This window comes from Rhinichthys klamathensis, unplaced genomic scaffold, assembly GCF_029890125.1.
Source record: "Rhinichthys klamathensis goyatoka isolate OS25496 unplaced genomic scaffold, OSU_Roscu_1.1 h1tg000409l_1, whole genome shotgun sequence".
NCBI classification, from domain to species: Eukaryota; Metazoa; Chordata; class Actinopteri; order Cypriniformes; family Leuciscidae; genus Rhinichthys; species Rhinichthys klamathensis.
The window spans coordinates 505,001-517,500 of NW_026606909.1; the positions used below are offsets into that span (position 1 = coordinate 505,001).

At 38.7% G+C, this 12,500-nt stretch overlaps 1 protein-coding gene across 1 annotated transcript in view; it reads left to right on the plus strand.

The window, feature by feature from the left end:
* Positions 1-12,500, plus strand: part of spg11 (SPG11 vesicle trafficking associated, spatacsin) — a 71,272-nt gene that overhangs the window by 21,056 nt on the left and 37,716 nt on the right. Inside the window, exons 11-16 of the mRNA XM_056234948.1 lie at positions 1,216-1,392; positions 2,784-2,855; positions 3,024-3,151; positions 6,654-6,829; positions 9,326-9,509; positions 9,934-10,143. Of these exons, the coding sequence (XP_056090923.1) occupies positions 1,216-1,392; positions 2,784-2,855; positions 3,024-3,151; positions 6,654-6,829; positions 9,326-9,509; positions 9,934-10,143 (947 nt within the window). The remainder of the gene's footprint in view (positions 1-1,215; positions 1,393-2,783; positions 2,856-3,023; positions 3,152-6,653; positions 6,830-9,325; positions 9,510-9,933; positions 10,144-12,500) is intronic.

The following is a 12,500-nucleotide window of genomic DNA, read 5'->3' on the forward strand; positions in this document are numbered from 1 at the left end:
GTGAGTGTGAGAGAGTGGGAGAGAGTGTGTTTGTTTGTGAGAGAGTGGGAGAGAGTGTGTTTGTTTGTGAGAGAGTGGGAGAGAGTGTGTGTATTTGTGAGAGTGTGTGTTTGTGAGAGTGAGTGAGTGTGTATACACAAATGCACAAACAAACACATTGTAGTTTTGTTCTTTGTGTGCTTTCAGGAGTTATACAGAGCGCCGTACTGATATACTGATATAGATCTGACAGTCTTTGCCGCCATCTATTGGTGTAACAATGAAACTTTCACTGAAAATGAAAAGTTCAGTAAATAATATTTTAAGTCCCCCTGTGGTGGAAATCCAGCTTTTAAAGTTGTTTATGTGTCTATATGGTGTTTTTAATATGCTTTAAGACAAACCATGTGTAAGTTCATAAGTCGACAGCATTGCTGAGTATTTTCTCCTTAAAACTGCAGTGAACCAAAGACAGTCTCAAAAACACGGTTTGAAATCGCTGGTGTTTCTGACGTCACAAACGACCTTGTAACCAATCAGATCAACGTGTGATCGTCAACCAGTGGATCTCTGAGCTGAGGGAGTGAGTGGAGGCGGGGCTCATTTGCATATTCATAGAACCACGCATACTAAATGAGGCAAGGGTGTCGAGTTACATTCAAGCTATGAAGACATTTCTTTTCAAGGAAAAAACTTTTAAATATGTCATTTTGGTGATCAAAGATGAGTTTAAAGGGATACAATTATTAACTACAGGGGGACTTTAAATAAACAATAATAGCCATTATAAAACTATAAAAAGTTTGTACAATTTTATTCAAAAGTACAAAAGCCATTCAATAACAGTAGTTTTTGTTCAATTATAGTAGGTTTGCTCCTCCGCCATTGACACTTTCTGTGAGAAATCCTGCCAGTTTAGATGCGGCAGAAACAAGCCGAGTGGAAAAGGCTCTCAGCCAATCAGATTCGAGGACCAGGGCCCAGTTGCATAAACATAGCCATTATGTTAAGACTTACTTTTCCGGTATCAAATTAGACCAATCTATGTTTTTATGTAACTCGCTTGAAAAAGATATTACAGTCTTAAAAGAAAACAATGTATGACTAACTTGTAAGACTATTCTTTTATGCAGTTTATGCAACCAACCCCAGAACTAGTTTTATTGTGTGTGTGTGTGTGTGTGTGTGTGTGTGTGTGTGTGTGTGTGTGTGTGTGTGTGTGTGTGTGTGTTTCAGGGTGTTGTGCAGCGCGCTGTATTGAGCAGAAGGATCCCACATGCTCAGGCTTTTCTGCGCAGACGTGGCTCTGTTGAATGCAGTCTGGAGGACATCAGGAAGACCGGATTGAGACACACCTTTACCTGTCTCACTCACAGAGACCTGGAGCAGGCTAAAACACTGCTGACTAACATGGTACACACACACACACACACAGCTGGAATACTGTACACTGCTGTTCAAATGTTTGGGGTCGGGAAAGACTGTTTAATGTTTTTAAAAGAGTCTCTTCTGCTCAACAAGACTGGATTTATTTGATTAAAAATACAGTAAAATTTGTGAAATATTATTACATTTTAAAATAACCGTTTTCTGTGTGAATATATGAAGAGTTTGGTTCCAAAACCCAATAAATTCATTTAGATTAATTTGAGTAAAAATGTGTTTTCTTTACCAAGAAATTGGAAAGATGAAAACCACTATTTTCTGCTTCAAACTTTCACATTGCATTTGTAGGTCATAATAAGAAAAAAAATTAAAATCCAGGTTTTGATTTTCAAAGATTTATTATAAAAACGGATTATTTTTTTCCCCAAAATGCAATAAATCCATTTTTTTTTTAAATCAAAATGCAATTATTCCATTGAATCAATATAAAAGTTTTTTTTTTTCATATTTAAACTGTTGAAAATACACAACAACATAAGTTTATTAGTATAATATTTTTATTAAGAACTGTAAAGAAGATTGAAAACATTTGTCCTCCTCCCGAGTGCCTCATCTTCTTAATCTCCTCACGTAAATGATTCGATTTCGATGCCTTACGCTTCTTACCCACCGCAGAAACAACCACAGGTTCATCAATGCCGTCAAAATTATTCTTTTTTTTGTTTGTTTGTTGATCGAAAAGTACAAAATAGATAAGAAGAACTAGGAAGCCGGGTGTATTTAGGGCGCTGCCGTGTGGAATGGTGCGTTGTGATTGGTTGAGAGTGGAATGGTGCGTTGTGATTGGTTGAGAGTGGAATGGTGCGTTGTGATTGGTTGAGAGTGGATATATCCCATTCTGCAGAGAAGGGAGACTGGCGTTTGTCGCGGTTTGGAAAGAAAGGGAGAAAACATGACAGAATAACACGGCGGATATCGCATTTTACCTAAAATTAAACATTGACTTTTCAATACCAACCAGATACAATACTGATTTTTGCAGTAACAAATTTTTTTTTTAAATGGCGTTTATCGCGTTTTGGAACCAAACTCTTCAAATGTTAAAATGTAATTTATTCCTGTGTTCAAAGCTGAATTTTCAGCATCATTACTCCAGTCTTCAGTGTCACATGATCCTTCAGAAATCACTCTAATATGAGGATCTGATGCTCAAGAAACATTTATGATTATTATCAATTATAATTTACGTGGAAACCAAGACACATTTAATTTTTCAGGATTCTTTGATGAATTTACTGTCACTTTTGATCAATTTAATGCGCCCTTGCTAAATTAAAGTATTGATTTCTTTAAATGTGTATATATCGTACTGCCCCCCAGGCCGTGTAATATAACGCGGGACTGACTGTGTGTTTCAGGGCTTTAATGTGAAGGAGCAGCTTCACCGCATCTGTGTTTTCACTGCCGATCGGGATCTAAGGGCCTTCATGGTGAGAATAAACAATATATGGGCAATCTAATCCCTAAAATAAAACTCGATCAAGGTTCAATCACTGACTAGACTGGATTATTTATTTTACTTTAACGTCAGTGCAATTTTAGGGATTATTTGTTGCTGTTTTAGTCATTTGTTATTGCTTTTTCGCTGTGGTTCCCAGGTTGAGGAGCTGCAGAAGCAGAGTTACGTCTCGCGTGAGGAGTTCGAGCAGGTGGAGTTCATCCAGACGATCGAGAGCTTGTGTTCGACTCCTGCGACGAGGCGCTCCGACCGTCTGGACAGCAGCAGGCGAGTGTTGCTCTCTGGGTTTCAGATGTTGTTTCTGGCATATTTGACACTTTTATTCAGACACTAACACAGGAAATGATGTGGGCGGTACAGAATGTTGCAAGCTGGACTTGAGTTGAGCATCATTTCCAAAGCGTGGCTTGTGTTGACATGAATTAGATGTCTTTAAGATAGCAAATTAAGCTTTCACTTTTTAATGACAATTTACTCGCCAAATTCTATAATAATAATAATTCATTACATTTATATAGCGCTTTTCTAGGCACTCAAAGCGCTTCACATGGAAGGGGGAATCTCCTCAACCTCCACCAATGTGCAGCATCCACTTGGATGATGCGACGGCAGCCATAGTGCGCCAGAACGCCCACCACACACCAGCTTACTGGTGGAGAGGAGACAGAGTGATGAAGCCAATCAGTGTATATATATATGGGGATGATTAGGAGGTCATGATGGACAGAGGCCACTGGGCAAATTTGGCCAGGATGCCGGGGTTACACCCCTACTCTTTTGAAAGACATCCTGGGATTTTTAATGACCACAGAGAGTCATGACCTCGGTTTAACGTCTGATCCAAAGGACGGTGCTCTTTGACATTATAGTGTCCCCGTCACTATACTGGGGCGTTAGGACCCACACAGACCACAGGGTGAGCGCCCCCTGCTGGCCTCACTAACACCTCTTCTAGCAGCAACCTGGTTTTCTCAGAAGGTCTCCCATCCAGGTCCTAACCAGGCTCAGCCCTGCTTAGCTTCAGTGGGCAACCAGTCTTGGGCTACACTACAGGGTGATATAAATTCTCCTTCTGTCTGTCTATGTTTTGTTTAAATATTTCTCTTTAACATTTTTTTTTTTTTTTTTTTTTTTTTACATATACCCGTATTTTCCGCACTATAAGGCGCACTTAAAAGCCTTTAATTTTCTCAAAAAACGACAGTGCGCCTTATAATCCGGAGCGCCTTATATATGGATGGTGAACACACGTTCACCAAGACGGGGAGACAGCGCCGGGCGACTTACGCCACTATCTGCCAATGGATCGTGGATGCCTGGGCTGATATATCAGTCTCAACTGTGATCCGAGCTTTCACGAAGGCAGGAATAATCTCTTTATTCAGCCGGCTCACATACCCGTATTTACTTCCTGTTTTCGGCCGAAGTCCACAGTAGTCGATTGTCGAGTTCGCGCGCGCGATCAAACCTCCTCCGTGTGTTCAACATCTGATTCGGATGAACTATCCATTTGAGCTGATATTCTCAGAACACCACACAGCACCGTCATCGGCTGACAGCTGACAGGCTGAGTCTCCACTGTTGCTTAGTTACCAATGATCGCGCGCGCGCACTCGACAATCGCCTACTGTGGACTTCGACCGAAAACAGGAAGTATATACGGGTATGTGAGCTGGCTGAATAAACATCATTTTTATTCATATCTTTCACATTTACTGCAGTCAGATTCACCTTGTTCACGCACATGGCTGTGCACTTGTAATGACACATTAAGGTTGTTAAGAGGCTAAAAGCAGGTTTAAAACTTGCCCCGTTTAAGTCAACAGGGTGCAAATTTTAAAAAGAGGATAACACGGTGTAGGCAACACCGGTTTTTGTCGTTGTTATCTGTACTGACAGCACTCCAAATTTACAAAAAATGAGCTCAATGTTAAAATTGACCGGAGTTTTCCTTTAACGTTTGAACAACGTTACCATGGGAGTGAACGGAGTTGTCAGAACGCTTAATAAAGTTTGACTTTATCTGACTGTTTTGTTGACATTCCCTTTAGCACATCTAGTGGATGCATAACGCAAACCCAGTCAAACGTTTGACTGCAGTATCTTATGCGCCTTATAATCCGGTGTGCCCTATATATGAAAAATGTTCTAAAATAGGTAATTGAAGGTGTGTCTTATAATCCGGTGCGCCGTATAGTGCGGAAAATACGGTACAACAGCAAATACATAGTTACAACTCAAAACAGAAATAAACAATAATAATAGAATTATAAACTGTAGACAAAAGCCAGTAAAATAGACAGACAAAAAACAAAAACTTTGAGCCAGGGGTAACATATAATTTAAAATAAATCAAATTCAAGAGAGAGAAATGCCTTGAGGCCCTTTTTTTTCTTTTTCTTTTTTTATTATAAAAAAGCATAAATATTATACTTTGTTTGTGCACAACGTAACGGACTTTGACATTGCTGGAAGAAGAGATACCCAAATAACATTTCAGGTCTTTGCGTTTTGTTTAAATGTTCTGCATTTAAAATCTGAAGCTATGACATGAGTACTGGATTGCGATTGGTCCTCTTTCATGTGTGTATTTGCATACTCAATTGTGATTTGCTCTTCTTTCTTACATCTATTAAACCATTGGCTGTAAAAAAAAAAAAAAAAGTGAGAATTTTGTAAAGAATATATAATTAAAAATCAGGCAGGTTAAAATTAATTTCCAACAAACAAAGTTTTTATGTCATTCATTTGTCAAGCTTTTATTCTGGTAAGATCACAAACCTGTCAAATCAAATCAAGAAATAATAAATTATTTTTTGCGGATTGGAAATTAGATTATTTTTTTAGGCGTCTAATTATTTTGCATAAACTTCACTCCATCCTGTTTTTGTTTGGTTAAAATGTTCTGCATTTAAAATCTGACAGCGATGACATCATCCTGATATTACATACTGGATTGCGATTGGTCCTCTTTCATGTGTGTATTTGCATACTCAATTGTGATTTGTTTATCTTTCTCACATCTATTTAACCCTCAGTTGCTTATTTTTAACACTGTAAAAGGAAAAAGCGAGAAAGAATTAGAGAGTAATTTAAAAGGCAAGTTGAAATTAATTCCCAACAAATATAAAGACTAGATTTAGGTAATTAATTTCTCAGGCTTTTATTCACAAGCCAGTCCAAAAATATGTCAAGGTCATATTTCACCTAAAAAAATGAGCAAATTAAGCTTTTTTAACACTTAAAGGTGCAGTGTGTAAGTTTTAGCGCATCTAGTGGTGAGGTTGTGAACTGCACCCAACAGAATTTACGGTGGCTGACAGGAAGTGATGTCGCCGTCTGAGACAGCAGAGAGTAGCCAGTTAAACAATGAGATTTCTTTACAAAGATAAATTAAGAAATTAGGTTTACTTAATAATTCAGTAAAACGATGTTATTGTGAATATTATTGTGACTTGTTCATCATTGTGTCAGTGTTTGATTCGCTGACTTTAGCAGCTTCTTATCATGAAGAACAACATAGTGACGAAACGCGTTTGTACGCTCAGGGCCACCGTAGAAACGTGTGTGTAAGCGGACCCGCGGTGTGTGTAGAGAGAAACGCCTCATTCTAAGCTAATAAAAACATAACGCTTCATTATGTAAGGGTTTATACACCACTGAAAACATAGTTATGTTTATGATATTGCATTTCTGTCAACAGATCCTCCTAAATATCACACACTGCACCTTTAAGGCTAAAAGTGAGTTGTGTGTGTCTTCTGTGCAGGGTTCTGCAGATAACCCGGTCCGACCCCGACAGCAGAAGAGTTCTGGAGGAGATCCTGCAGGAACCAGAGGCGTCGTCCTCCGGGTCGGTACTGGATCCTGTGCGTCTGGACTGGGTCAGATACTGGGACAGAGACGCTCAGAACGCCATCCTTCTGTCCCGACTGCAGCCGTCCGGTGAGTTCAACACGGCTGACCGCTTTTATAATCATTACGCAGTTCAAATAAAGTATTACATTCTTAGTAGAGATCAAGCGTACCGCAAAAAGTGAAGCCAAGGCGTCTCGATCGTTAAGTCTAATGGGACGCGATGGAAATACATTTTTTTCCAGATGTTTTTCTGTCATTTTAGGTAGTTTTTATCATGCTGATGTAAGTTTAAGTGTTAGTTTTTTTTAAATAAGTTTGGTCTTTAGTTATTTGATGCTACACTACTACGCAGAAGCAGGTCCCAAATAGGCCTGTCACTTTTGTGAAAAAATCCTGTTCGATTTTTGAGACATAAGTGTTCATTGAATCGATTGTAAAATCGAGTTTCCATGTCTAAAGACGTTTCCATTTCCAACACCAGATACAGGCAAATCCACGGACACCTAACAGGCATTAGGACGAGCGTAAAGAGGCGCTTGAGACGCACAAGTCAGCAATATTCCTGATGATTTACTGGCGTGAAGTTTCAGCACAATGACAAACAGGAGCGCAACATTCAGGGATTGAGATTAACACCCTCGACCCGCCAAATGCGGGTAAAGATGAACTTTGGTGGGAAACGCTGTCAAATCACGAGCCAATCTGGTGTGTTTCTGTGTTTACTCACTTTGCTGGGGAAGTTCGTGTAAGACAAATCTGTGCAAATACGCAACTCGTGATCCTCATGATATATTAAATACAGCGTATTGCAGAATCTGCTCATTTCTGGCTTACTTGAACACACACGTCACTACACAACAAATAACGGCGCGCTTGTTCACTTGCACTGAAGTAATAGCGAATATTAAAAAGCATTTGGTGAACAGAAAAGACATTGTTATTTTCCAGCATCCTACATGTTCTGTGTGCTGTATTGATCTGTCCACCTAACACACATTTTTGGTAAAAAAAAAAAAAGGCCGGTAAAAAATCGATTCCCTATTTTCGTTTTCGAAACTTGTGTTGGTTGGTCCGATCGAGTGTGCAATGGATTTTCGAACGTAAAGTGACAGCCCTACTCCCAAATCAGCGCAAGATAACAGGCCATATTAGGACTTTGGCGGCTTCACTTCTATCACGTCCATCTTTACAGTCTATGGTAGAGATGCACTGATGTACAAAACGAATGAAAATTTGAATACATTTAAAACCATTGGCCATAGCATGAAAAAGGCCGATATAACAAACCATCCGCACAGTCTTTTGCATAATACGTTTTTCTCTAGGTAAAATAATTAAATACTTGCTAAAACTAAATTAAATCTGTACAAAATACAGCAGGGCTCGACAATACAGACTCTCCGGCGACTATTTAATTGAAATATTCAAGCTCAAGAATATTCTAGTAAGATGTATCCCTTATTTCACCTCAAAAGCATAAATTATTATTTAAATCTTGCATAAAGCAAATTAAGCTTAATTTTAAGGACCAATAAAAAGCTTTTTAGGACATTTTATTTTCCTGAAAATTTCCCCCCAGAAATTTTGATTTTCATGCTGCAATATTTCTTTAATGATGCTTTAAGTTGAAGATATGCTTGTTAGGGGTTCAAGCACAAAGTGGAAACGGAAGAGCTGGAGACTGGAAACATGGCCAGATGGTAGGCCTTAATTTGGGGAGATCCTATCAGAGTATGACCCCGATTGACCCATATGTGGCGTTACAGCAACCAAAAGTACTAAATTGCTCATAACTCCTAGACCATTTGACATACCAGAACATTTTTGACCTTGATTCAATGTCAAGTTTTGTCCAAAACCTACTTTTGCGAACTAGTCCCTGGTTTTTCGCCCGATCGGAACCAAACCAGTCAAGGGCAATTCTCTGGACTCTCTAGATCAATAATTATCTAAAAAAAGTTGAACTTTTGCATTTGTGTGGCCGTATCAGGGTCATTTAGAAAAGGGGCGTGACAAAATACAGTCAAAAAGCCTATAAATCCTAAAGGAAAACTCAGAACTTCACAAAAATTGGTGAGAATATGTGACATAACATGTTAAACAAACATGCAAAATTGTATGGAGATCAGACCATAGGTGGCGCTATAACTGGCAAAAAGCTTTAAAACCTATGGTAAATTGCCTGAATTGGCTGTAAATGGTCTTTTCCATCTATGATGTCAGTGTCCAAGCCCGTAAGACCTCCGTTCATCTTCGGGACACAGTTTAAGATATTTTAGATTTATAACTAACCCACTGATGTCACATGGACTACTTTGATGATGTCTTTATTTCCTTTCTGGACAAGGACAGTATACCGTACATACATTTACAATGGAGGGACAGAAAGCTCTCGGACTAAATCTAAAATATCTTAAACTGTGTCCTGAAGATGAACGGAGGTCTAACGGGCTTGGAGCGACATGAGGGAGAGTCATTAATGACATCATTTTCATTTTTGGGTGAACTAACCCTTTAAAGGCCTTAAATGCTTGAACCCCGCTAAATGCTGCTCGCAGCTTTAAGTCGTTGTTGTTGTTGCAGCTCAGGGTTCGTGGGACGCCGCTGTTCTGTGGTCGTATCTCACCTCTCTGCATGATTCTGCACGAGTCTGTTCATGGGTCTGCGGTTCTGCTGGAGAGAGGCCGGCGCTCACAGCGGACGTCATCAACAGCAGCAGCCGGTGTGGGGAATACCTGCGCCACCGAGTCCTGGACCTGCTCGCCCGGTCAGAGCCGCTCACATGGACACATCACCAGCAAACACACACACACCTAAAGAACCAGGGCCCTATTTTAACAATCTGCAGGTGAAACTCGAACAATTTGAATATCGTGCAAAAGTTCAGTAATTCAACTTAAAAGGTGAAACTAATATATTATATAGACTCATTACATGCAAAGTGAGATATTTCAAGCCTTTATTTGTAATAATTGTGATGATTATGGATTACAGTTATGAAAACCTTTTCACAATTTTCTAATTTTGACTGGGGTTTTCATAAGCTGTAAGCAATAATCATAAAAAAAAAATGTATTAGTCTATTTCAGTTCCTCAAAATAGCAACAACACGCCCAAACTAGCAAGAAACTCTAGCATTGCGCCGGGTGTCTGATAGGGTCCCTAATGTTCGTGTTGCTGTGTGTGTTCAGACAGGGGCTGTTTGTGCAGTCGGAGATGGAGGACTTCGAGCAGTTGCTGTGGCGACTGGGTCAAGCTGGAGGAGTGATGCATCATGGGAACGGCCCTCCCGTCCCACAGTTCCAGGGGTCACAGGGTCAGGAGTTTCACCAGCGCTTCGTCCTGCACTGCCTGGAGAACAGCCTTCAGTACCTGCTCTACTGCTACCTGGAGCACTACAGGTGAGGCCCGGGACTGTGCGATCTACAGCCCAAGTGAAAACTCTCATTTACGCTGTTTACATTACTAGAAGATGCAACTTTTTAGAAAACACAAAAGCCGTTTTTTTAAGTGTGTGTCTGCGAGAGTGAATGTGTAAATATATATGAAGAGTTTGGTTCCAAAACGCGATAAACGGCATTTCTAAAAAAAAAAATTGTTACTACAAAAATCAGTATTGTATCTGGTTGGTATTGAAAAGTCCATGTTTAATTTGAAGTAAAATGCGATATCCGCTGTGTTATTCTGTCATGTTTTCTCCCTTTCTTTCCAAACCGCGACAAACGCCAGTCTCCCTTCTCTGCGATATATCCGCTCTCAACCAATCACAACGCACCATTCCACTCTCAACCAATCACAACGCACCATTCCACTCTCAACCAATCACAACGCACCATTCCACTCTCAACCAATCACAACGCACCATTCCACGCAATGTAAACAGTAACGGCAGCGCCTTAAATACACCCGGCTTCCTAGTTCTTCTTATCTATTTTGTACTTTTCGATCAACAAACAAACAAAAAAAGAATAATTTTGACGGCATTGATGAACCTGTGGTTGTTTCTGCGGTGGGTAAGAAACGAAAGGCATTGAAATCGAATCATTTATGTGAGGAGATTAAGAAGATGAGGCACTCGGGAGGAGGAAACATGTTTTCAATCTTCTTTACAGTTCTTAATAAAAATATTATACTAATAAACTTACGTTGTTGTGTATTTTCAACAGTTTCAATATGAAAAAAAAAACTTTTATATTGATTCAATGGATTAATTGCATTTTGATTTTTTTTTTTTAACGGATTTATTGCATTTTGGGGGGAAAAATAATCCGTTTTTATAATAAATCTTTGAAAATCGAAACCTGGATTTAATTTTTTTTTGTTATTATGACCTACAAATGCAATGTGAAAGTTTGAAACAGAAAATAGTGGTTTTCATCTTTCCAATTTCTTGGTAAAGAAAACACACTTTTACTCAAATTAATCTAAATGGATTTATTGCGTTTTGGAACCAAACTCTTCATATATATACACTACCATTCAAAAGTTTGGGGTCAGTGAGAATTTTATTTTTATTTTTTGGAGGAAAGAAATCAATACTTTTATTTATCAAGGACAGTAAAGACATTTATAATGCTACAAAAGATTCTATTTCAAACAAATGCTGTTCTTTTGAACTTCCTGTTCATCAAAGAATCCCAAAAAAAAAAAAAAAAATGTACAACTGACAGAACATTCAACATTGATAATAATAATAAATGTTTCTTGAGCATCAAATTACACTTTACTATATATATTCACACAGAAAACAGCTGATTTACACTGGAATAATATTTAATACTATAACTGATTTTTGTTGTATTTTTAATCAAATAAGCGCAGCCATGGTTAGCAGAAGAGAATTCTTTTAAAAGTATTTAAAATCGTACCGACCCCAAACTTTTGAACGGTAGTGTATATATATATATATATATATGTGTGTGTGTGTGTGTGTGTGTAATTATAAATATAAAAATGGAAAAAGTATTTTTTTTTAAAAATGTATATAAAATAATTGCCTAAAATTAATAAATTGCATATTATTACTTTTTTTTTTTAATATAAAAAGGATAACTTGTATCTGCACATTTTGATATGTACACTATGAATATTAATTCTGGAAATTAATCCCAAAATTACCCAAAATATCTAAAATGTTTATATAACAATTTATATTTACAATATATAAAATGTTAAAGGGGTCATATAATGGTACATGCACTTTTACAAGTTGATTGTACTGAAATGTGTGTTGGCAGTGACTGTACACAACCATCATAAAATGATAAAAATCCATCCAGTGGTTTTGTTTTAATCTCCTTATATGTTTTCCCGTGTCTCAAATCAAGCCGTTCGACCGTGTGACGTCACAAGCTGGCACGCCCCTCCCACGATTGTTGATTGACAGGAGCGTTTCAACACAGACCCGCCCTCGCTCATGAGGGAGCTGTCAATCATAGTCTGCGCGGACCGGCGCGGTCATTGTTGATATGCTGGAGCACTGTCTATGAGCAGAATGGCGTCTAAGCGATTGTGGTGTTCTGTTCTTGGGTGTAATAACGAACACAGTCATTTTAATGTTCCTAAATCCGAACCGCTGAAGACGCAGTGGCTGAGTTTGTTTTCGAAGGGAATATTCCCCACGAGCAACGTCAATGCTCTCATGTTTGCGCGAATCATTTCTCAGCAGACTGCTTTATAAACGAGGGTCAGTATAAAGCTGGATTTGCTAAGAAGCTGCTCATGAAAAAAGGGTCGGTACCAGCTATTCGTGTTCCTG